General features: G+C 41.4%; 1 protein-coding gene and 1 long non-coding RNA gene across 4 annotated transcripts in view; one reads left to right on the forward strand and one right to left on the reverse strand.

The window, feature by feature from the left end:
• The window catches only part of LOC134358262 (vinculin), a 265,439-nt gene extending 238,590 nt beyond the window's left edge, over positions 1-26,849 (forward strand). The window contains exons 19-22 of one of the 2 annotated variants that reach the window (XM_063070279.1): positions 7,901-8,113; positions 16,553-16,756; positions 17,089-17,193; positions 24,075-26,849. In XM_063070279.1, coding sequence (XP_062926349.1) covers positions 7,901-8,113; positions 16,553-16,756; positions 17,089-17,193; positions 24,075-24,221 — 669 coding nt within the window. In that variant the 3' untranslated portion in view covers positions 24,222-26,849. The remainder of the gene's footprint in view (positions 1-7,900; positions 8,114-16,552; positions 16,757-17,088; positions 17,194-24,074) is intronic. The other variant, XM_063070278.1, reaches the window with a different exon arrangement.
• The window catches only part of LOC134358263 (uncharacterized), a 33,860-nt gene that overhangs the window by 2,346 nt on the left and 4,555 nt on the right, over positions 1-26,959 (reverse strand). The window contains exon 2 of one of the 2 annotated variants that reach the window (XR_010020846.1): positions 12,535-12,769. This is a non-coding gene — a long non-coding RNA (uncharacterized LOC134358263). Of the gene's footprint in view, positions 1-12,534; positions 16,546-26,959 lie in introns of those variants that run through there. The other variant, XR_010020847.1, reaches the window with a different exon arrangement.

The following is a 26,959-nucleotide window of genomic DNA, read 5'->3' on the forward strand; positions in this document are numbered from 1 at the left end:
TTCTTTTGCCTTCCTCCCTTCTTGAAAAGTGGAGTGATATTTGCAATTTTCCAGTCCTCTGGGACCCTGCCAGAATCAAGTGATCTTGAAAAACCATGTCCAATGCATCCATTATCTCTTCAGCAACCTCTCTCAGGACTCTGGGATGTAATCCACCTGGCTCAGGTGACTTCTCCATCTTAACACCTTTCAGATTGACTAGAACTTTTTTCTTTGTAGTAGTAATATTTACTCCTGCTCCCTGACACTCATGGACCTCCAGCACACTGCCAGTGTCTTCCACAGTGAAGACAGGTGCAAAGTACATCTGCCATTTCTTTGTCCCCCATTACTATCTCACCAGCATAATTTTCCAGTGGTCCAATATCAACTCTCACCTCCCTTTCATTCTTTATATAACTGAAAAAACTTTTAGTATCCTGTTTTACATTTTTGGCTAGTTTGCCCTCCTATTTCATCTTTTCCCTTCTTATAGCATTTTTAGTTGCCTTTTGTTGGATTTTAAAAGCTTCCCAATCATCCAACTTCATACTCACTTTTGCTACCTTATTTGCACTTTTCTTGGTTTTTATGCAGTCTTCAACGTTTCCTTTGTCAACCATGGTTGCCCAGCCCTACTATTTGAGAACTACTGTTTCTGTGGGATGTACCTACCCTGCATCTTGTGAACTATTCCCAGAAACTTCAGCTACCTCTGCTGTGCCGTCATCCCTGCCAGTATTCCCCACCCCCCCCCCAATCCACCTGGGCAGGCTGCTTTCTCATGCCTCTTTAATTCCTTCGTCTCCTGTAGCCTTGGAGTGATTACCTCCCTGTATCACAAACTAGAAAATTTCTGCAGACGCTGGAAATCCAAGCAACACACACAAAGTGCTGCAGGAACTCAGCAGGCCAGGCAGCATCTATGGAAAAAAGTACTGCTGTCGAAGGGTCTTGGCCTGAAACGTTGACTGTACTTTTTTTTCCATAGATGCTGCCTGCCCTGCTGAGTTCCTCCAGCATTCTGTGTATGTTCCCTGTAGCTCCTGTCTATCATCGTTTCACTTTCCCTAACAAGCCAAAGGTCATTGAGCTGCAGTCTCTACACAGTCTCTAAGGAGCTGCATCTCGATGTACCTGGTGCAGGTGTGGCCATTGGGGAGGCTGGTAGTCTCCCGGAAATCCTACATCTGACACCCAGAACAGGACACTGGTTCTGCAGACATAGCCCCTATTCTCTCCAGAGTTGATTCAGAAAAAAAGAAATGAACTTACCTACTTACCTTGCCTCTGCCTGTCTCATTGAAGCCTGTTGAGCCAAAGCCTCACTACTCTGACTCCAATTACTCTGATACGACCACTCGCATGATGACTGCTCTGCTAGTTTGTATCTCTCTTTTATATAGACTGTGTTTTTAAAGCTCTTCATTGGACCTGCGCAAGAACATTTCTGATGCGTCTGCACAGTAATCCAATCGAAGACTCCTGCCGAAAAACTAACTGCTCTTTAAAGCTCTTCACCGGACCTGTGCAGGAATGTTTCTGTTGCATCTGCGCAACACTCCAATCGAAGAACCGTATTAATTTATAAATTGCCCCCACCCCTCACTAACCCCACATTTACCCTACATATCGCATTCATCCAAACATCGGTATAACCCTAATCAATAGATGCAATAGTTACTGGTACAACATCTATGTGTTGAGCTACAGGAGATTGTCAAGGCTTTCAATGAAAGTTTCTACTGTTTTATCATGGAGAAAACATGAAGATGTTGCAACTTGAGATAGTTGATGGGGTTCTTTTTGAGATGGTCCGTGTTACACCTGTAAAGGTGCTGAGGACTTAGGCTACGTCCACACTACGCCGGATAATTTTGAAAACAAAGCTTCTTCTCTTCGTTTTGACCTTCCGTCCACACTGAAACTGCGTTTTCAGCCCCCGAAAACGGAGATTTTCAGAAACGGTCTCCAGAGTGAATAAATCTGAAAACGCCTAATATCCGTTGCAGTGTGTACGGGGTAACCGGAGCTTTTTAAAACCGCTGTCATGTCGTGCTGGAACAGATTGCAGCAGCACGGCATTTCATTGTTTTATTATTATTATTATATTTAGTACTTTATTGTCGCCAAACAGTCGATACTAGAGTGCACAATCATCACAGCGATATTTGATTCTGCGCTTCGCAGAACCTAACAATTTCAGAACAGACGGCAACAAGACTGAAGCCAGAAGAGTTAGAAATGTACTCACCAAATACTTTGACCCACAGCTTACTGAATAAATAAGTGTACTCACTTTGCCCTGTTTTCTGTCCTTGCTTGTATGAAGGTAGGGACAGAAAACACCCTCCGCCACCTCCAGTTTAAATTCCATGTGGAATATTTTGGAGGATCAAGAACCAAGAACCAAGGTGGTTTACCTATTTATGCAAGTACTTCTCTGACAATAGATTTGTAACAGTCTCATGTAACATTGTATGGAAATACAAGATAACACTGATGCAGACATGTTTTTATACATTTAACAAGGTACTTTATTAATGCAACAGAGTTAGTCAGTTTTTCAGTGTTCGTCGTCTGCCAGGTCATACTGTCTGTGAACTCCCTGTTGGTTGCCTCCATACGCTCCAGTATTTGTTTTTTTTTAGTTTTAAGTCCTCCTGCGCGAGAGCCAAGAGCAATTCCTTTTAACTTTTTCTACTCCATAACTGGACAAACGCGCACCAGGTATACTGTTTCCTCTTCGCTTGTTTTCTGTGTGTCCTGCGCATGCTCAGTAGGAGGAGATTCGCCCAAATATCCGTCTAATGTGGACAGAGATATTTTGAAAAATGTTTTTACTCGAAACCGGCATTTTCAAAATTATCCGGCATAGTGTGGATGTAGCCTTAAAGTGTATGAAGGCAGATAAATCTCTGAAGCCTGACTGGATACATTCCAATGGGAGAAGAAATTTTGGGAGCCCTGTGTAAGATACCTACATCATCTTCAGCCACAGTTTAGGAGCCAAAGGGCCAATATGTGGCTAATGCTGTGCCTTTATGTCAGAAGGGCTTCAGTGAAAAACCTGGAAGCAAAAGACCAGTAAGCCTAACATCTATGGCAGCTAAGTTACTGGAGGTGATTCTGAGGGATAAGATATACCTGCACTTGGAAAGATGGGGGATGGATTAAGGATAGTCAGCAAAGTATGGCTTGGTTGAGCCATGAGGCCTTAGAGTATAGAGTATGACTCTATGATCGTGGAATCATCCCGCTTCTTTGCAGTTCCATCACGGTGTGTGTAAAGCCAAAGATGGTTGCACCTATGACTGATGGTACGCTGCAGTGATTGGTGCTGCATCTAACATTGTTTATCATCTTTTGATAATTTGGATGATAATGTGGTAAACTGGATCAGCAAGTTTGCAGATGACAGCAAGATTGGGGGTGTAGTAGATAGTGAGGAAGGCTATCAAAGCTAGCAACGTGGCTGGGAAAATAGCAGATGGAATTTAATGCAGAGAAATGTGAGACATTGCACTTTGCCAGTACAAATCAGGGTGAAGGGTGAAATCTCTAGGAAGAGGTGCAGTCGACGTTTCAGGCCGAGACCCTTCATCAGGACTAACCGAAGGAAGAGTGAGTAAGGGATTTGAAAGTTGGAGGGGGAGGGGGAGATCCAAAATGATAGGAGAAGACAGGAGGGGGAGGGATGGAGCCAAGAGCTGGACAGGAGATAGGCAAAAGGGATACGAGAGGATCATGGGACAGGAGGTCCGGGAAGAAAGACAAGGAGGGGGCAGGGGGACCCAGAGGATAGGCAAGGGGTATATTCAGAGGGACAGAGGGAGAAAAAGGAGAGTGAGAGAAAGAATGTGTGTATTAAAATAAGTAACAGATGAGGTACGAGGGGGAGGTGGGGCATTAGCGGAAGTTAGAGAAGTCGATCATCATGCCATCAGGTTGGAGGCTACCCAGATGGAATATAAGGTGTTGTTCCTCCAACCTGAGTGTGGCTTCATCTTTACAGTAGAGGAGGCCGTGGGTAGATATGTCAGAATGGGAATGGGATGTGGAATTAAAATGTGTGGCCACTGGGAGATCCTGCTTTCTCTGGCGGACAGAGCATAGGTATTCAGCAAAGCGGTCTCCCAGTCTGCGTCGGGTCTCGCCAATATATAGAAGGCCACATCGGGAGCACCGGACGCAGTATATCACCCCAGCCGACTCACAGGTGAAATGTTGCCTCACCTGGAAGGACTGTTTGGGGCCCTGAATGGTGGTAAGGGAGGAAGTGTAAGGGCATGTGTAGCACTTGTTCCGCTTACACGGATAAGTGCCAGGAGGGAGATCAGTGGGGAGGGATGGGGGGCACGAATGGACAAGGGAGTTGCGTAGGGAGCGATCCCTGCGGAATGCAGAGAGGCGGGGGGAGGGAAAGATGTGCTTAATGGTGGGATCCCATTGGAGGTGGCGGAAGTTACGGAGAATAATATGTTGGACCCGGAGGCTGGTGGGGTGGTAGGTGAGGACCAGGGGAACCCTATTCCTGGTGGGGTGGTGGGAGGATGGAGTGAGAGCAGATGTACGTGAAATGGGGGAGATGCGTTTAAGAGCAGGGTTGATAGTGGAGGAAGGGAAGCCCCTTTCTTTAAAAAGGGAGGACATTTCCCTCGTCCTAGAATGAAAAGCCTCATCCTGAGAGCAGATGCGGCGGAGACGGAGGAATTGCGAGAAGGGGATGGCGTTTTTGCAAGAGACAGGGTGAGAAGAGGAATAGTCCAGATAGCTGTGAGAGTCAGTAGGCTTATAGTAGAGATCAGTGGATAAGCTGTCTCCAGAGACAGAGACAGAAAGATCAAGAAAGGGGAGGGAGGTGTCGGAAATGGACCAGGTAAACTTGAGGGCAGGGTGAAAGTTGGAGGCAAAGTTAATAAAGTCATCGAGTTCTGCATGTGTGCAGGAAGCAGCGCCGATGCAGTCGTCGATGTAGCGAAGGAAAAGTGGGGGACAGATACCAGAATAGGCACGGAACATAGATTGTTCCACAAAGCCAACAAAAAGGCAGGCATAGCTGGGACCCATACGGGTGCCATACTTTGCCTCCAACTTTCACCCTGCCCTCAAGTTTACCTGGTCCATTTCCGACACCACCCTCCCCTTTCTAGATCTTTCTGTCTCTGTCTCTGGAGACAGCTTATCCACTGATGTCTACTATAAGCCTACTGACTCTCACAGCTATCTGGACTACTCCTCTTCTCACCGTCTCTTGCAAAAACGCCATCCCCTTCTCGCAATTCCTCCGTCTCCGCCGCATCTGCTCTCAGGATGAGGCTTTTCATTCTAGGACGAGGGAGATGTCTTCCTTTTTTAAAGAAAGGGGCTTCCCTTCCTCCACTATCAACTCTGCTCTTAAACGCATCTCCCCCATTTCACGTACATCTGCTCTCACTCCATCCTCCCACCAACCCACTAGGAATAGGGTTCCCCTGGTCCTCACCTACCACCCCACCAGCCTCCGGGTCCAACATATTATTCTCCGTAACTTCCGCCACCGCCAACGGGATCCCACCACTAAGCGCAACATTTTTCCCTCCCGCCCTCTCTCTGCATTCCGCAGGGATCGCTCCCTACGCGACTCCCTTGTCCATTCGTGCCCCCCATCCCTCCCCACTGATCTCCCTCCTGGCACTTATCCGTGTAAGCGGAACAAGTGCTACACATGCCCTTACACTTCCGCCCTTACCACCATTCAGGGCCCCAAACAGTCCTTCCAGGTGAGGCAACACTTCACCTGTGAGTCAGCTGGGGTGATATACTGCGTCCGGTGCTCCCGATGTGGCCTTTTATATATTGGCGAGACCCGACGCAGACTGGGAAACCGCTTTGCTGAACACCTATGCTCTGTCCGCCAGAGAAAGCAGGATCTCCCAGTGGCCACACATTTTAATTCCACATCCCATTCCCATTCTGACATGTCTATCCACGGCCTCCTCTACTGTAAAGATGAAGCCACACTCAGGTTGGAGGAACAACACCTTATATTCCGTCTGGGTAGCCTCCAACCTGATGGCATGAACATCGACTTCTCTAACTTCCGCTAAGGTCCCACCTCCTCCTCGTACCCCATCTGTTACTTATTTTTATACACACATTCTTTGCTCACTCTCCTTTTTCTCCCTCTGTCCCTCTGAATATACCCCTTGCCTATCCTCTGGGTCCCCCTGCCCCCTCCTTGACTTTCTTCCCGGACCTCCTGTCCCATGATCCTCTCGTATCCCTTTTGCCTATCACCTGTCCAGCTCTCGGCTCCATCCCTCCCCCTCCTGTCTTCTCCTATCATTTTGGATCTCCCCCTCCCCCTCCAACTTTCAAATCCCTTACTCACTCTTCCTTCAGTTAGTCCTGATGAAGGGTCTCGGCCTGAAACGTTGACTGCACCTCTTCCTAGAGATGCTGCCTGGCCTGCTGCGTTCACCAGCAACTTTTATTTGTGTTGCTTGAATTTCCAGCATCTGCAGAATTCCTGTTGTTTGAAGGGTGAAATGTTTAGGGGGAATTTAGGTAATTCGAGTGTGGAATGAGCTGCCAGCAGAAGTGGTGGATGTGGGTTCAATTGCAACATTTAAGAGAAGTTTGGACAGGTACATCAATTGGCGGGGGGGTGTGGGGGGAAGGTTTAGAGGGCTATTGTCCTAATGCAGGTAGATGAGTCTAGGCAGAAAACCAGGTCAACATAAATAGATGAGCCAAAGGGCCCCTCTACGTGCTGCAGTAGTTTATGACATCCTCTGATTTTCTCTGCACTTTTTCCAGTCAAATAACAGCTTTCCTACAGCAGAGTGACCAAGACTGAACACAATTTTCGAAATGTGGCCTCTTCAATGTCTTGTACAATTGCAACAGAACATCCCAACTTTCATACTCCATGTCCTGGCTGATGAAGGCCAATGTGCCAAAAGCCACCTTCATCATCCTGTCTGTCTGTGACATTACAATCAGGGAATCCACTGATTTGTACCTAGGTCCCTCTGTTTCACAAGAATCCCCATGGCCCTACTGTTCATTGTGAAAGTCTTACATGATCGATCATAAAATGTGATCTCCCATGCACAAAACCATGCTGACTATCCCGTCTTTCCAAGTGCATGTATATTTCATCCTCGGAGTCCCCTTCCACAGGTATTAGGCTTGGAGGTTTATAGTTAAAAGATTTTCTTTTCTGCCCTTCTTAAATGAAGGCACAATATTAGCTACTGTACACCAAAGTCTTGCAGTACTTTGCCCTTTGCTAACGATAATGCATATTATCTTAGCCAGGATTCCTGCAGTTTCTTCAGCAGCTTCCTGTGGTTTTCTTGGATGTACCTGATCAGGTCCTGAAGATTTTAATCTACCTTCATATATTATTCTTGTATCTCCCATCTTATTCATCATATAGGGGGTATCTTGTGGTAATTCCCTTCTTGACCCCCACCCCCATTGTCTCATCATCCCAGTGTTTTTCAGTATCCTAACTTTTATATGCCTTTGTATTGTGATTCCTATAGTGATTGGCAACTAATCCCGTTATCTTTCATATGTTGAAATGTTTATTTGTGCAAGTGGTCTAAAGATGAGCCAGTGAACATTTAGGAACATTTCTTCACGTTTCTTGTTCTGTGGGTTGGGAGATATTTCTGCTGAAACGTCTTTCCTTTAAGCATGGTTCATTTCTTTCTTTTCTGTTAGCAAAACGTTAATCATAAACTAATAAAAATTGTTCTTCCCTTGCTGAATTTCCTAGGTGTTTTTTTTTGCCCTTTCCTCCTTTACAGAATGCGAAGATACCCAGTTGTCAAAATAACACCATACATATACGCTCTCCTCCTCCTGTCTCTTCTACTAACTCTTTCACTGTCTTTCCATCCTCCCTCTGCACATGGTACCACTAAAGCCTGATGTGACTGATGAGGCAAGTGAAGCACTTGAGGCTGATGTAGATGTGTATGATGATGACGATGAGGATGTTGAGTTGACTCTTCCCTCTGACAATGAAGATGAGTATGAGCCTGAACTACTTTTAATGCCTGCAAATCAACCAGTTAACCAGCCAATTCTGGCTGCAGCTCAGTCTTTGCATCGAGAAGCAAGAAAATGGTCTAGTAAGGTACTCTTTAGTTTTTCCCAGTAGCACTTAGTTCGTTTGCATATGATCTTAAAAAGCATTAGCCCACTTGCATCACTGCAAATTCTTGCTGGATTTTGAGAGCCTGAAGTAAAATGTTTGTCTGCATACTTGAAGAACTGAAATTGGCTTCACATGGTTCATCATCAAGGTTAGCAGTTAAAGTTGACTTTGATGCATTTGGAAGAATTTTTATTCAATAGCTAACTGATTACATTAAGATCTCCATTGCTAGCTGTGTACATTGCAGTTTCTGTATTGCCTGTGAAGCCATAGATGAGTTTCAGATTGTAAATATTATAATCTTTTTAAAGTTATTTCAATTGTCTGTGCTGTTTCTTCAGGGGATACTGAGATCGATATTAAGAAAAATGGACATGGTCTAGCAGTAACTGTTAAAGGAAGACTGTCTGTAGAAATGTAAAACTGGTCTTAAGATAACTTGGGTTCAATTTTGCTAGATTTTCCACCCAAACATAATGTTTGCAGCCAGAGAAAATCCTATTTGTTGTGAGCCCCTTTGAGTTCAAGATCAGTATTAAAGCTTTCTCCAATTTTTAAAATATAGTCCCTCAGGGTTTAATCGTACCAAGTTCAATTTAATTCCAATTGACTGAATAAATGACTTCAAACTTTTTCATTTTTTCAAATATCCATTTATGAGTAAAACTGTCAATGATAATGCCTTAAGTGACCATTATGATGATTGGAATTAGGAGATCGAATATGAAATTCCTTCAGACTTGAGCCGTCATGAACACATATCAGTTACCCAGCACAAAAAATAGTAAAAGGAAGTTTACTTCCCTGCTTTATTACTAGAATTACCTAACAATAATAATTGTACTTATAATTGTAGGGTAATACAGCACAGAGATAGGCCCTGCAGCCTAACTAGTCCATGGCAACTACAGCATCCTCCCTGCTAGTCCCAGTTGCCCGCATTCAGCCCATAACCCTCGAAGTCCTCCACTCCATATACCTATCTGAATGCCTCTTACATGTTTCAGCTGTACCTGCCTCAAACACTTCCTCTGGCAGCTCATTCCAGGTACTCATTACCCTCCATGTAAATAAGTTGCCTCTCAGATCTCTTATAAATCCTTCCCCTCTTATCTTGTAACTGTGCGCTCTAGTTTTATCCATACCCCTTATGATTTTATAAACTTTGACATCACCACTTATTCTCCTCTGCTCCAGAGAATAAAGAAGCAGTGGCTAACTTCTCCCGACAACTTGGGTCCTCTAGTTCAAGCAGCATCCTTGTAAATCCCATCTACACTTGACAATATCTTTCCCATTACGGTGACAAAACTGTACACAATATTGAATGTGCAGTCTCACTTGGAATATTGTGTACAGTTCTAGTCACAGCTTTTATAACTGCAACACTGTGTCCCTACTCTTAAACTCAGTGCCCTTACTGATGAAGACCAACATGCTCAGCACCTTCGTTATCACCCCGTTTACTTGTGCAGCTGCTTTCAAGTGAACTGTGCGTATGTACTCCCAGGTCCCTCCGTTCCATGACATTCAGCACTGCCCTGACATTCACTGTTATAGTTCCTACTCTCGCTTTTTTTAAATTGGTAAACACTGAGGAGAATCATCTCCAACTATTTCCACCATCTCCTGTAGCCCTGATTGTCTTTAAGAGGACCTAGTCTGTGTCTAGTCACCCATTTAATACAATGAAAAACCTCTTAGGATTGTCTTTACCCCTGCCTCATCTCAGCTCACACCCTTGTTTCGCCCTCCTGATTTCCCTCTTAAGCCTGCTTTTAAACTTTTTTTTATCTTTGTTGAGGGATCATACCCACCTGCCAAAAAGCAATGTACGCTTTCTCCTTCTTCCTTACCAGAGCCTCTATCTCTCATCAGCCAGGGTTCCCTGAACTTAGTGTGGCTACCCTTCACCCTACGGGAGCATGCAACCCCTCGACTCTAGATACAACTCTTTTAAAAGCCTCCTACTTAGCAACTGTTCCTTTGCCTTTAAATAGAGTGACTCAGTTGGTCCCAGCTAGATCCTGCCTGATGCCCTTAAAGTTAGCCTTATTCCAGTTCAAGACTTGTGGACCATTTCTAAGTTTCTCCATAACAATTTTAAAGCTAACAGAATTGTGGTCAGTGGGCCCAAAGGGCTTCCCAACTGTCACTTCAGTCACTTGGCCCAACTTATCCTTTCAGAGGAGGCCCAGTATTGCTCCTTCCCAAGTAGGTTCACCATATATTGTGTTCAAAACAGTTTTCTCATGTATTGCATAATATTCAGCCACCTAGGGCCTTTTTCAGTCTGTGTGTACCAGTCAATACTGGGAACATTGAAATCTCCCACTAGCACTGCCCCAGGATTCTCACAACCACGTGCTGTCTTCTCCATAAGACACGTGAGCAGAATTAGGCCATCTGGCCCATCAAGTCTGCTGTGCCATTCAATCCTGGCTGACCGTTTTTTTTTTCCTCCTCCTCAACCCCAGTTCCTGCCCTTCTCACCGTAACCTTTGATGCCATGTCCAATCAAGAACCTATCAATCTCTGCCTTAAATACACCCAACGACCTGGCCTCCATAGCTGCACATGGCAACAAATTCCACAAATTCACCACCCTTTGGCTAAAGAAATTTCTCTGCATCTGTTTTGAAAGGACGCCCCTCTATCTTGAGGCTATGCCTTCTTGTCCTAGACTCTCCCACCATGGGAAACATGCTTTCCACATCAAAGGACCTCTCCAGAAGTTCCCACTGACTACTGGGGTGTTTATAATCTAGCCTTAGCCAAGTTGACCATCCCCTTATTTCTAAATTCTACCAAATGGCCTTGTTAGATGATCTATCAAAAATCTCCTATAAGCACTGCTGTAATGTCCTCCCTTATTGGAAAAGTTAACACCCCCTCCACCTTACCTGTACCTTTCATGTTGAAAGCCTTGATATCCTGGAACATTGGGCTGCCAGTCCTGCCCTTCTCTCAGTCACAATTCTGTTATGGACACGATATCCCAGTTCCAAAAGCTGGGGTTCCCAACCTTTTCTATGCCATGGGCCAATAGTATTAAGCAAGGGGTCTGTGAACCCCAGGTCAGGAACTCCTGTCCTAGAGGCAGTCCACACCCTCTGTTCAGACCATTGGGTGTGCTTAAGCTTACTCATTAAGCTATGTGCAGTGAAATAGATGAAATTTAATGCAATGGTCCTATATGCCCTTTTACTGTGAACATGGCTACCCTGAATGCTAGGCTTACATGCTGTGGTTGCTACCCTTATCTTCTCACTGACTTTGTTCTTTTGAACCCATTCCTCTGGCAATCTAGGTGGAACTCTCCCTTGTGGAAAAAGCAGATTTCCCCACTAGGATATTGCCCCCCCCCCCAGTTCAAGTGCAACCTGTCCCTCTTTAACAGGTTATCTTTGCCCTAGAATAGATCTGAATGGTCCAGGAACTATATCCCTGTCCCCTGCACCAGCTCTTTAGCTACACATTCATCTGGCCAGTCTTTCTGTTCTTGGACTCACTGGTGCATGGCACTGGGTGTAATCAGGAGATCACTACCCTTTTAATTTCATACTTCACTCCCTTTAGTCATTCTGAAGGACCTCATCTCTTGTTCTGCCTGTATTGTTTTGTACAACCTCTGGCTGTTCAACCTTCCCCTTGAGAATTGGCTGCAGCCAGTCAGAGATATCCTTGACTCCAGCATCTGGGAGGCGACACACTCTTCTGCAGTCACAGACTCTTCTGTCTCTTTCACTATTCAGTCTCCTACCACTGTCACCCTGTCTAACTGCACTCTGAGCCTCAGCCAATTTACAGTGCCAGTGATCTGTTTACCACCACCACTAACCCCTCCCAACAGTATCCAGGGGCTGTTCAGCTTGAGTCTTAACTCCTTTTCATTAGCTCCTGTTAACTATGAACTATTAACTATCAATTTGCAAATATGTTTTTTTGAATCATATTAAATAAAACACATCAGCTGGTCCCAATATTACCTCCATTTATGCTTTCACACCTCTCGCTCCAAGTACCAGCTCACCCTTAATTGTTAATTATTATCAACTTCTCCATTATTCCTTTACATGCGAGTCTAAAGACATTGTGCCAAATGGGTTTGAGAAGACATTTTGCTCATGCTTCTTCCTGTGGAGGCTGCTGGGCCATTACACTGGTGAGCTGGAGTGGGCCACAAATGCCAACCAGTCCTCAGGCAGTGGAATCTTAAGACTCCAGCCACAGAACAATCATACTATCAGATCATTTCTTCTAAATATCTTTATAGTCAGAAATATATTAAAAGATGTTTTAAGACATAAAAACATGAATGCTTACTGAAACATATTTAACTTATGATATATGAAACATAATTAATTGAAGATAAAATTTAACAAAAATGCCTTACTTACGTATTCAGTGAAAGTTGTTCTCTCTCTCCACTGTGTAGGGCTGTGCTAGATGTACCTGTTATGGCTGGCATAAAGTTGAGGAACCAGATAGGGGGTGCCTGCACTCCCTCAGTGTGCCTGCATCTGACCTCCGGCATATTCTGTGCTTTGGGGCAAAGGTTCAGAATGTGATCATGTGCCCACTGCGGCACATGGCAGTGACCTCCAGGAGCCACCAGTCAGCCATCAGCACCATCTAGCAAAGAGACACAAGTAATGCTAATGCAACCAGAAAACACTGAGAAATGGATAGACCATTTATGCCTATGAGGGAATGGTTTTAGTGTTCAGATTGGTAGTTTCCAAGTGGTTTTAGTGGAAACTGAAGGTTGCATTGTTTTAATACATTTATTGAGTGGTGAAACCATTCCCAAAGGGATATTTAACCTCTCTCATATCTCATTCTTTGTTGCCAGTATGAAGAAAAAAATGTTAGAATTCTTCCACTCTGATCAGAGTGCCCACTTTATCCAAAGAAGCCACTATACTAAATGATATTGGCTGTATTGTACTTCATTCATTGTTATCTGAACAAGTTTCCCCGATTACAATCTGGTCCAATCCAAAGTCACTTTTAGCTTAGCAGAAATGACCGTAAACCCAGCAGAATGGTTGGTTAAGGCCCAAATAAACTCGCAGTCCCTCTGTTTGATCTGGGTGGCCACTTTCTTCAGTTCCTTGTATAACTTCAGTATTTCAAAGAAGAAAAAAACTCAATTTCCATGCAGAAAAGGCTTATTGGGATTTCTGTAAATAAAGCAATCTAAAGCATGTTTAAAATTTAAGTGCCTCAGTATTTTAACTATGACAGAGGTGCTAGGTAAATGAGGCCAATTATAATAATTTACTGTTATTATTTAGCTGAAACAAAGTGAGCATTATACTGTGCAACCCATTTTATTCTTCAAATTTTGCTCTTCAAAAATACATAATAGACATTCTTCCTTTTTTAGAATGTGGCCCTACTAATAAGAATAGTGTGTCTTTGAATGAAGTTTATCATTTTGTTCTGAATTTAATCTGGATTAACTGTATGTGACTTTACAGTGCTAGCTTTCGATAGCATGTGTCCATTACTGCTTTTACTAACATTCCAGCGGTGTTTTGCGGTTCCTTGGAATGCTCACTTAAACTCTGATTTTGGATCATGCCCTTGCATGTCAAATGTTTGCTGTGTGACACTTTATATAATGTTGGAATTTTTTTTTGATTATCATTTACCTTTAGTAATAACAGTGATTGACATGTTAAAACAGTGAAACTAAAACAGGAATTGAAGGATTTGGGTGTAACTGTAAAGTGTAAGGGCATTTCTGGTGTAAATTTTTAAAAAAACACTACATTATTGATCTAAGACTAGTCCTTTCATATCAGTAGTATTTTAAGTTTTTAAATTTTCATTTGCATGAGTTTGCAACCATTGGTTTTCTTTTACCAACATTAAGTTGTTAGGCAGAAGCTTACTTTCTCCACTTGGTTTGATAAGTAAATAGTTAATTGATATGCACTGGAAAAGAACTTTGAGACTGATAAGACAGTAAAGATTATTTGACTGATGAGTAGCTTTGGAAAATACTAATCATATCTTTAATAGAAGCAAATGATGTGATTCAGTTCCTTTTTCACGTACAAGTTTAAGTAGGGTTAGGCTGATTGGCATTCTTATTGAAAAGAAAATGAATGCTTTAGAATCATGATGGCAAATTTAGGAAACAGGATCCTTGGCCCAACAGCAGGTTAACAATGGCTGATTAGTGAGTTTGCAGATTACATGAATGTTGGCAAAGTTGTGAATATTGCAGAATGTTGTCAAATGATACAGCAGGATATAGATCAGTTGAAAAATAAGAAGAAAAATGACAAGAGTTTAATCTGGACGAGTATGAAGTGTTACAATATGGGAGGTCGAATGTCTGAGGAAATTAAACAGTAAATGGCAGGATTCTTGTGGGCGTTGATGCACAGAAGGATCTTGGTGGGATCAGTGAGTCTGTAGTTCATTGAAAGTGGTAACACAAGTGGATAGGCCGATGAAGTTGGTGAATGACCTGCTTGCCTTCAGCAGTCAGGGTTTTGAGTATAATAGTTGACACAGCTGTGTAAAGTGTTGGACAGGCCACATTTGGAGTGTTCTGTGCAATCCTATTCACCACAATGCAGGAAGAACGTGGAGGCTTTAGAGAGGGTGCAGAAGACATTCTCCAGTACGCTGCCTGGATTAGAGAGTATTCACAATAAGGGGAAGCTGGACAAATTTGGATTGTTTTCTCTGGAGGATCAGAAGCTAGTGGGTGTCCTGATAGTACATTATAAAATCATGGGTGGTCTGGCGTAGATAGTCAGAGTCCTTATTCCCAATGCATAGATTTAAGATGAGTGGGGAATGAGTTTTAAAGGATATTTACAAGGTAAGTCTTGTTTTTATTTTACACAGAATGCACTGTCAGCTGGTGGAAACATTAAGACTGGCACATAGACAGGAGATGGAGGAATGTAGACCATTTGTAAGCATATGAGATTAGTTTAAATTGACATGTTCCGACAGACGTTGTGGGCCAAAGGGCCTGTTCTTGTGCTGTACAGCTCTATGTGCAAACTCTTCTCCCGTATCTAGGAAGAGGAGAGTATTCTGGGAGACTTATTGAAACAGTGGTGGGAAATTAGAGTTTGTAAAAGGCCTGGATAAATATTTCACTGTCTTGAAAGCCTTTAGAGAAAGATTTAAGAGGTACAAGTGACGTTTGCTTTCTTGTTAACAATCTCACATGAGCTGATGTATGCCCCATTCAGTTTTGAGTTCTATGTAATAGTTGTTAAAAGGACCACTGGAAGTTTTGAAGAAGTTTTTAGATTTTTGTGGAAGGTCAAGTTCCTGTCCAACAGCACTGTACACTGCCATCAGCCTGCATTTGATGCACTTACCATCAACCTTACTTCCTCTCACCTGAGGACTCTCGCTAGAAATATAACTGGCTCAAATGTTGAACCCCACACCAAAAAGGTACATTGGGTCATTCTTTCCCAATTTGGATTTTGCTAGATAAACACAAATAAGATCTGTCACTGAATTTTTTTGTAACCTGAATAGGATAATTTTGGCATTTGATTCTTGTCATTTACTCCACCTGATATCAGATTCTATTTGTGATCATCATCCTCTAATATTACCACAGAGTTCAATGTGACCCCATCGAAAGACCACTGAATTATAGGTGACTGATATAGCTTTAATGTATCAATTTCCTGTTAGATTCAGAAGGACAACCCACATTTCACTTCCCGATCTAAGTCTGGGTAACTAGTTACTGGCGACATCAAGATAAGTGAACTGAACTGAAAATCAAATCCATGACTGACCGGTCTCTATTGCTCGTAATTTCTTATCTATGGGGAGATATAGAGCTAATATTATTCATTCATACAGCTTTCAGATGTATGATAAAAATTGAATTATTTCTCATTATACATCAATTTCAAAAAAATAACATCTGCAATTTTACCATGGTTATAGCTATCTAATTCTATCATTTTTGTTACTAAATCTATACCTGTTGGGGTGAATGTGCTTTGCAGTGAAGGTATTTTTGAGCTACCACATTTAGATGAAGCTGAATGTACTTTGGTTTGAAGTTAATTTCAAATATGATGGAAATTATCAGTAAGCAATTTTGTCCCTGCAGGTCCATTATGCTTGGCTTAGAATGTTTTTTTTAGTCTTTGAGCACTGAAGGTTATTTTTAAAATTCTGGATTTAAAGTGCCCTTTAAATGGGTAATACCAGCCTGGAAAATTTTACTAAAAAATGAATGATTGCTTATTTCTGACAATAAAGATAAATTTTAAATTCCCAAATGGCTCTGTAGGATAGGACTGTGAACTGGTTGAGGAAATCGTATAAAATGTAATGATTGAGGCTCTGTACGTAATTTTTCAAAACAAAAGATCTGTGAAATGTTTTAATTGTCATTTTGTTCATCAGGGTAATGACATCATCGGCGCTGCTAAGAGGATGGCCTTGTTGATGGCAGAAATGTCTCGGCTGGTGCGTGGTGGCAGCGGAAACAAACGTGCTCTTATTCACTGTGCTAAGGACATAGCCAAGGCATCCGATGAAGTGACACGACTGGCAAAAGAGGTTGCCAAGCAGTGTACTGATAAGCGAATCAGAACTAATCTCCTTCAGGTATACTAAATTAACTCTGAAAGATAGGAAAAAAAGTATTGGGATAAGATTTATTTCATCCATAGGAACAACATCTTTTGAAATATCTCTTTTGTATGTTCAGATTATCCAAGTTCTATAGGAGGAATTTGACAAAGAAATTTTATCAAGCTCTTCCAATAATTAAACTTTACAGAAAAACAGGATTGTGGTTTTTGGAGTCATTCTCATTTTCTAAGGGGGAAAGAATTCAATCGTGTCTATGTCCACAGTACAAGACAAAAGCAAGCAAATTGGAGTTCAGTAATGTATAGTTTTTCTGCTGCTCATGTACTTTATTTGGTTAATCACAGGTGTGTGAACGTATTCCAACTATCAGCACACAACTTAAAATTCTCTCCACTGTCAAAGCTACAATGTTAGGGAGGACCAACATTAGTGAGGAAGAATCTGAGCAGGTGAGATCTTTTAATCAATTATTGAAATGACGGTGAAGTTCAAATTAATCTGGAGACTGCAAACAAACTACTGGAGGACCTCAGCTGCTCAATTATTTTGCCTCCACAGATGTTACTTCTGTGCTCAGAACCCACTGAACTCCTCCAGTAGTTCTTAGCTTCAAACAGGAAAGTTTGTTTTGCACTACTGTAGTGGCACTGACACCACTACTAGTTAATACTTAAGATCTCTTAACAATTAAAAACTTTATTTTGATTTTGTTTATAACTTTAAGTGGTATGTGTGTTCCTGACATGAAGCAGACACCATGAAAATACAGTCTGCTGCTGAGAAAGGGAACAATTAGGCTGCATTCGGAGAAATGGACACAATAGACGACCCCAGCAGATTCACAGGTGAAGTGTTGTTTCACCTGGAAGGACTGTTTGGAGCCCTGAATGGAGGTGAGAGAGATGGTGTATGGACAGGTGTAGCACTTAGGCCACTTGCAGGGATAAGTGCCTGGAGGGAGATTAGTGGGGAGGGGAGGTAAAGGTATGTTCAGTAGTAGGATCCCTTTGAAAATGGCAGAAGTTGTGAGGGATAATGTGTTGGATGCAGAAGCTGATGGGATTGTATGTAGGGACTCTTATCACTGGGGCGGGAAGAAGGGGTACTATTCTTTAAAGAAGGAGGACATCTCTGATGTCCTGGAATGGAGTCCTGGGCCCTTTTCCTATGGTCCACTCTACTCTCATCAGATTCCTTCTTCTCCAGTTCTTGACCTTTCCCACACACCTGGCTTCATCCATCACCTTCCTAGTAGCCTTTTTCCTCCCCTCCCCTCACCATTTTATTCTGGCATCTTCCCCTTCCTTCTCAGTCCTAAAGAAGGGTCTTGGCCTGAAGTGTCAACTGTTTACTCTTTTTCCACAGAAAATCGGACCTGCTGAGTTCTTCCAGCATTTTGTGTGGGTGTGTTTTGGATTTCTGGCTTCTACAGACTTTCTAGTGTTGGTGATTTACCATCCGTCTTATTTCTCCACCTCAGAATTTTTTATTATTTCTATAAAGTCACCTCTCATTCTTCCGCATTCTAAGAAATAAAGACCTAGCCTGGTCGACTGCTTACTATAACTTGGGTTCTCTAGTCCTGACAACATGGTCATAAATCTTCTTTGCACTCTTTCCAGTACCGCCACATCTTTCCTATAATAGGGAGACCAGAACTGTACACAGTACTCTCGAGTTTGGCTTCACCGATGACTTACACAACTGCAACATAATGTCCTAACACCTGTACTTAGTACCCTGACTGAAGACCTCTGTGCTAATCACCTTTTTCATAACCTTGCCTACCTGCTTTCAGTGAACAATGCACTAGTGCTCCTAGGTCTCTCAGGTCTCTCTGTACATTCACAACCCTTGGGGCCCAACCATTCACAGTACAAGTCCTAGGTTAGTTTAACTTTTAAGATTCATCACTGAGCACTTATTTATTGAAATCCATTTGCCACACCTCAGTAACTTTCTTCACTATCAACAAATTTTGTGTCATCTGAAACTTATTAATCAAGCCTTCATCATTTACATCCAAATCATTGTATAAAATGGTCAGGCAACAGAGGTATGTGTTGGGGAGCACTTCAGGTCCAGTGATCACAATGCCATTAGTTTCAGTATAATTATGGAGAAGGATAGGACTGGACCCAGGGTTGAGATTTTTGATTGGAGAAAGGCTAACTTTAAGGAGATGCAAAAGGATTTAGAAGGAGTGGATTGGGACAATTTGTTTTTTGGGGAGGATGTAATAGAGAAATGGAGGTCATTTAAAGGTGAAATTTTGAGGGTACAGAAATTTTATATTCCTGTTAGGTTGAAAGGAAAGGTTAAAAGTTTGAAAGAGCCATGGTTTTCAAGGGATATTGGAAACTTGGTTTGGAAAAAGAGAGAGATCTACAATAAATATAGGCAGCTTGGAGTAAATGAGGTGCTCGAGGAATATAAAGAATGTAAAAAGAATCTTAAAGAAATTAGAAAAGCTAAAAGAAGATATGAGGTTGCTTTGGCAAGTAAGGTGAAAATAAATCCAAAGGGTCTCTACAGTTATATTAATAGCAAAAGGATTGTGAGGGATAAAATTGGTCCCTTAGAGAATCCGAGTGGACGGCTATGTGCGGAGCCAAAAGAGATGGGGGAGATTTTGAACAATTTCTTTTCTTCGGTATTCACTAAGGAGAAGGATATTGAATTGTGTAAGGTAAGGAAAACAAGTAGGATAGTTATGGAAACTATGATGATTAAAGAAGAGGAAGTACTGGCGCTTTTAAGGAATATAAAAGTGGATAAGTCTCCGGGTCTGGACAGGATATTCCCTAGGACCTTCTGGGAAGTTAGTGTGGAAATAGCAGGGGCTCTGACAGAAATATTTCAAATGTCATTAGAAACCGGGATGGTGCCGGAGGATTGGCATATTGCTCATGTTGTTCCATTGTTTAAAAAGGGTTCTAAGAGTAAACCTAGCAATTATCAGCCTGTGAGTTTGACGTCAGTGGTGGGTAAATTGATGGAAAGTATTCTTAGAGATGGTATATATAATTATCTGGATAGACAGGGTCTGATTAGGAACAATCAACATGGATTTGTGCGTGGAAGGTCATGTTTGACAAATCTTACTGAATTTTTTTTTAAGAGGTTACTGGAAAAGTTGACAAGGGTAAAGTGGTGGATGTTGTCTATATGGACTTCAGTAAGGCCTTTGACAAGGTTCCACACGGAAGGTTAGTTAGGAAGGTTCCATCGTTAGGTATTAATATTGAAGTAATAAAATGGATTCAGCAGTGGCTGGATGGCAGGCGCCAGAGAGTAGTGGTGGATAGCTATTTGTCAGATTGGAGGCCGGTGACTAGTGGTGTGCCTCAGGGATCTGTACTGGGTCGAATGTTGTTTGTCATATATATTATGATCTGGATGATGGGATTAGTAAATATGCAGATGATACTAAGATAGGTGGAGTTGTTGATAATGAAGTAGGTTTTCGAAGCTTGCAGAGAGATTTAGGCCAGTTATAAGACTGGGCTGAAAGATGGCAGATGGAGTTTAATGCTGATAATGTGAGGTGGTACATTTTGGTAGGGCTAATCAAAATAGGACATACATGGTAAATGGTAGGGCATTAAAGAATGCAGTAGAACAGAGAGATCTAGGAATAATGGTGCATAGTTTCCTGAAGGTGGAATCTCATGTGGATAGGGTGGTGAAGAAAGCTTTTGGTATGCTGGCCTTTATAAATCAGAGCATTGAGTATAGGAGTTGGGATGTAATGTTGAAATTGTACAAGGCATTGGTAAGGCCAAATTTGGAGTATTGTGTACAGTTCTGGTCACCGAATTATAGGAAAGATGTCAACAAAATTGACAGAGTACAGAGAAGATTTACTAGAATGTTACCTGGGTTTCATCTCCTAAGTTACAGAGAAAGGTTGAACAAGTTGGGTCTTTATTCTTTGGAGCGTAGAAGGTTGAGGGAAGGCTTGATAGAGGCATTTAAAATTATGAGGGGGGTTGATAGAGTTGACGTGGATAGGCTTTTTCCACAGAGAATGGGGGAGGTTCAAACAAGAGGACATAAGTTGAGAGTTAAAGGGCAAAAGTTTAGGGGTAACATGAGGGGGAACTTCTTTACTCAGAGAGTGGTAGCTGTGTGGAACGAGCTTCCAGCAGAAGTGGTTGAGGCAGGTTCGATGTTGTCATTTAAAGTTAAATTGGATAGCTATATAGACAGGAAAGAAATGGAGGGTTATGGGCTGAGTGCAGGTCGGTGGGACTAGGTGAGAGTAAGAGTTCAGCATGGACTAGAAGGGCCAAGATAGCCTGTTACTGTGCTGTAATTGTTATATGGTTATAAAACAATGACTAACGAGGGACCCAGTACTAATCCCTGTGGCACACTAGTCACCGAGAAACAACCTTCAACCACAAAGCCCTCTGCTTGCTACCACTGAGCTAATTTTGAATCCTTCTAATCAGCTCACCCAGGATTCTATGGGACTTAACCTTCCAGACCTTGTCAAAGGCTTTGCTACATTCCAGATAGATAAGTCACTGCCCTGTGCTCACCCTTTTCACTATCTCTCCAAAAAACTCCAAAAGATTGTTTAATTATGATTTTCCATGTAGAAAGTTATGCTAAATCCTCCTGATCGTACTTTGTCTTTGCCAATGCTGGTAAATCCTTTCTCTCAGAATTCCCTCCAGTACCTTCCACACTACTGATGTCATACTGATCAGCCTATAGTTAGAACATAGAATAGTACAGCACAGTACAGGCCCTTTGGCCCACAATGTTGTGCCAACCCTCAAACCCTGCCTCCCATATAAGCCCCCACCTTAAATTTCTCCATATACCTGTCTAGTAGTCTCTTAAACTTCACTAGTGTATCTGCCTCCACCACTGATTCAGGCAGTGCATTCCACGCACCAACCACTCTCTGAGTAAAAAACCTTCCTCTAATATCCCCCTTGAACTTCCCACCCCTTACCTTAAAGCCATGTCCTCTTGTATTGAGCAGTGGTGCCCTGGGGAAGAGGCGCTGGCTATCCACTCTATCTATTCCTCTTATTATCTTGTACACCTCTATCATGTCTCCTCTCATCATCCTCCTCCTCTCCAAAGAGTAAAGCCCTAGCTCCCTTAATCTCTGATCATAATGCATACTTTCTAAACCAGGCATCATCCTGGTAAATCTCCTCTGTACCCTTTCCAATGCTTCCACATCCTTCCTATAGTGAGGTGACCAGAACTGGACACAGTACTCCAAGTGTGGCCTAACCAGAGTTTTATAGAGCTGCATCATTACATCGCGACTCTTAAACTCTATCCCTCGACTTATGAAAGCTAACACCCCATAAGCTTTCTTAACTACCCTATCCACCTGTGAGGCAACTTTCAGGGATCTGTGGACATGTACCCCGAGATCCCTCTGCTCCTCCACACTACCAAGTATCCTGCCATTTACTTTGTACTCTGTCTTGGAGTTTGTCCTTCCAAAGTGTACCACCTCACACTTCTCTGGGTTGAACTCCATCTGCCACTTCTCAGCCCACTTCTGCATCCTATCAATGTCTCTCTGCAATCTTTGACAATCCTCTACACTATCTACAACACCACCAACCTTTGTGTCTTCTGCAAACTTGCCAACCCACCTCCACATCCAGGTCGTTAATAAAAATCACAAAAAGTAGAGGTCCCAGAACCGATCCTTGTGGGACACCACTAGTCACAATCCTCCAATCTGAATGTACTCCCTCCACAACCACCCTCTGCCTTCTGCAGGCAAGCCAATTCTGAATCCACCTGGCCAAACTTCCCTGGATCCCATGCCTTCTAACTTCCTGAATAAGCCTACCGTGTGGTAGTTACCTGTCTTGTCCTTGCTACCTTACTTTTTAAAAAAAAATAGAAGAATATTAGCCACCTTCCAGTCTTTGTGAACTTCACCAGTGGCTAACAATGAAGTAAATATCTCTACAGGTATTTGTAGTTTTCTTCTCTGGCCTTCTACACAGTCCAAGGTTGCAAATACCTCCACCCTGATAATATGAATGTCCTCCAAAATATCTTCACTTGTTTCCCTTATCTCTTCAGCAACCATGATAAGAAATATTTATTAAAAAGCCCACCTATCTCTTGCGGCCCGAGAGGTAGGTGACCCTGCTGATCTCCAAGGGAGCACTCTTTCTGTGACCACCATTTTTCTCTTAATGCAGTCATAACACTTTTTGAAATTTTTCTTAAGCCTACCTGTCAGATCCATTCATAACTTTGCCCTCCTGATTTTGTCCTTAAACTTTTTATAGTTATCAAGGGATTCACTCAAAACACGCAAAATGCTAGAGGAACTCAGCAGGCCAGGCAGCATCTATGGAGGAAAAAAAAGTACAGTTGATGTTTCAGGCTGAAACACATCAGCAGGACCGGTTCTGGCCCAAAACGTCAACTGTGCTTTTTTTCCATAGATGCTGCCTGGCCTGCTGAGTTCTTCCAGCATTTTGTGTGTGTTGCTTGGATTTCCAGCTCTGCAGATTTTTTTTTTGTAAGGGATTCACTCATTCTAACTTCCTGAACTCAATGTATACCTCCTTCTTTCTCCAGACCAGAGCCCTAGTATGGCTCATCAGACAGGGTTCCCTGAACCTGCTAGGTTTTCCCTTCTGCCCCGGACTCTCTAAGTGAGAAAGGACCAAATGACAAATGGGAGGTCCGTAAGAAAGTACAATCAACCTCTGCTAGATCCTGTCTAGTTCCTCCAAAATTACCCCTGCTCCAGTATAAGAGCCAAACTTGTAGACCTTTCCATCAGTATCTAAAAACTAATGGAATTATGGTTAATAGAGCCCAAGGGCTCCCTGACTGTCACTTCAGTTAGTGCCCTGCCATGTTCTCGAAGAGAAGGTCCGATATTGCACCATCCGAGGAAGGCACTCTATGTACTGACTCAGGAAACAGTCATGGACAAATGTGTCTTATTTTTGTCACAAATGTCTACAAATTTGTGCAATATTTTATATTCATGCAAAGGAAGTTGACATGGTTAATAAGGTCTGTATTTGTTATCTATCTTTAATTGAAGGAGACATTGAATTACTGCAGGCAAGTAGAGAAGGTATTTTGCAGGGGATTGTTGATTAAGTACCTACAACCCACAATGAAAAAAGAATGGATAGAACTTCAATAATGACAAGTTTAAAACCAATGACTTGCCCTATCGATAGACTTTAAACAGGGCATGTTCATATAAAGTTGCAGGCTGTTTTATTGAAACTGCAATAATTTTTCAAGATCTTGTTGCTAACATTGCTTCTATTTAATGTTTATGTGACTGTTCAATTTCTCCTGTCAGGCTACAGAAATGTTGGTTCATAATGCTCAAAATCTGATGCAGTCTGTGAAGGAAACTGTACGAGAAGCAGAAGCTGCATCCATCAAGATCAGAACAGATGCAGGATTCACACTCCGCTGGGTTCGGAAAACTCCCTGGTATCAGTAAATACACACGTTCGCCTTTGCCTGGCCCTGTTCATTTTGAAAAGGGGGAAGGAGAGATGGCCTTTGAGAAAGTGAATTGCTTTACATCAGTGCAGTGGGAGAGTAAAGTGAAACGGAGTGGCATTGTGGTTTTAGTGTTGACATAATGTATCTTATCACATTGTTCAATAATACATAATCTTTGCTAATTATTAACTATATGTCTTGCATGTATGACACTATTAGAATTATGAAAATGTCTGGCATTGTTTTTACACTTCTGCTTTACAGCTTTCCATTAAACCACTAAAAATGTGTACTTTTTCCAATGTTTGTTACCAATTTTCTCTGCTGGTCTATAAATCATATTTTGCATAATATAGAAATAAGTGAAAGTTTCTCCATCTCCTGCCTTTCAAATGTTAAGCACTGGTGGAATCTTAAATGATGAAAGTATGATCAGACATAAATCAGTGAAATGTCATAAGTGATTTATTTTACTTAAATTGATATATAACTTATTTCAGAGTCAACTTGTATAATTTGCCCAGCATCCATATGTTTGATCTATCTTAGCTCTGAAGTTTGATTCGACACTTTAGTGTACTTGCTGTGGGTAGGCTTGGATTACATTTAGAGTTGTGGAGGATGTGCTAATTTGATTATAATATTTATACAGGTCCTGTTCTTAGTACTTTCATATCTGAACATTAACAATTGTTAAGCCAAAGACTGTGCATGGTAAGTTTCTTTATGGAAGGCATTGTTTTGAGACAAGTGAAGAACTATTAATCTCAGAGTATTGAATAAAATGTCAAAATCATTTCATCTTGCTATCGGGAATTGAAGAACAGTTTGTTAGATGTAAACGCAATTGTGCTTGAATCATGGTACCTACAATGCCTAGAAGAATTACTGTTAGAATTAGAAAACACAACTGTAATGTGGGACTTTATCACAAACATTTGCATCTAGTGTATTACTTTAACTGGAATACATTGTGGGATTTTTTTTTGCTGGAACTATTTCATCAGTCAGTGCGAATATCAGAATTTTTCCAGAGGTACTGTTTAATGTTGGTAAGTGTAGACAAAATGCTTCACAAAATTCTGTGATACTGCTCAAATTCTTGCAAAGTTGAGAAGGTGATAAGCCCTTGTAAGATAATTAAGACTTGGTGGTTAATATTCTTGAAACTAAATCCTTTCTTGAACTTTATAATTAGGTACAAGAAATTGACAGTCTAGATATTTTAATCCAAAACATTTATATACAATTGGTTCACAATATATTAATATGTTTAAAGGGATTGGAACACTTTTTGAAAATCTATCATTGTATATAGTAATATACTCATTTTTTGACTTCTCACAGTTGTAAAAATGAGTATTATATCCATACTGCAAGTTTTAATACAGCAATTTTCAGCACATAAAATCACCAAGTTATTTCTAAAATGTGTCAGTAACTTTCTGTATTCACATACAAATACAGCAGTTTGTTGAAATTTGTACATTTCCCACAATGAATCTTTATAGACAATTTGTTCTTGGGGGAATAATGTATATTAAAGTTTAAAATTTAATTCAGAATTATTGAGGTAGAAGATCACATATTATTGGTGATGTTTAGTTTTGCTTTCTTGTATATTTGTGCTCAGTTATCTTTACTAAGAAGGTTCAGTTACTTCCATAATTGTCTTATCATGCACCAGTTCAAGTTATGGCCTTAAATTTCCATACACTTCCTTAAAAATAGATTGCAAAAGGGATGAGAAGTGCAGCATGTTCCTTTGGCTTCAATGTATGTTTTCCTGCAAGAGTAGGTCTTAACAGGAGGCCAAATCTACAGAAAGAATGCAAATTATTTTGTTAGAATCCTGAGTGTTCATTTTGCAAAATGCACAATAATTATTTAGGTTTGAAAACAGTATCCACTTGTTTTTGCTGACAGTGGCGCAATCTTGGCTTCCTTTCACTGCAGATATTAATGCATGAAATTACAGCAACAGTTGTAAATATGCAGATTTTCATCAAGCATTCTTGAAATTGTGCCCTTTCCTGGAATATTTATTCCTGTTTATTCTGTAATTTGGGTTAGCCATGTGTAATATTACAGTAATTTCCCTCAAATCTATTAATCTTTATGTACAATTTAATGAATGTACATGTCACACAAGAAACGACATGACCCTAAATGCTGGATTTAGTTTGAGCTTGAATAATGCTCAGGTACCCAACTCATGGTTGTGGTGCAAGATTGAGTTGTGTTTTATGATATAATAAATTTTTGAATATGGTCATGTAGATAGAACCTGTTTTCCTTCACAAATTGCAATTTCTGCGTGGTGGTCCTTGATACTGATTACTTAATGATGTGACAAGGAATTGTGCAACAAATAAATTCAATTTTAACAGTATCAAATTAATCACCTCTTGTATCAGAAATATCAGACTACTTTGGCTGGGAATATAATGCTTAATCTAATTTTAATTCTGTTCAGTCACATTGGTTTTCAATGCAATATGAACAACACAGTGAAACATTGGCTTTAGCAGGATTTGTAACATGTTAAACTAAAGTTTACTTATTTGCTACATTAAGTGCCTGCAGTTTTAAAATAAAGTATTTTTAACATTTCATTCTTTGTCTGCTTCCTTTAATTAGAATATAAATTTGTGAGCTCAGATAAGTGTAAAGTTGTATCGAATAGTCACCGTTGTTGCTTTGTTCAAGAAAGGAAAAGGAGATAATCCAGGA

This window comes from Mobula hypostoma, chromosome 18 (assembly GCF_963921235.1).
Source record: "Mobula hypostoma chromosome 18, sMobHyp1.1, whole genome shotgun sequence".
In the NCBI taxonomy this organism is placed as follows: Eukaryota; Metazoa; Chordata; class Chondrichthyes; order Myliobatiformes; family Myliobatidae; genus Mobula; species Mobula hypostoma.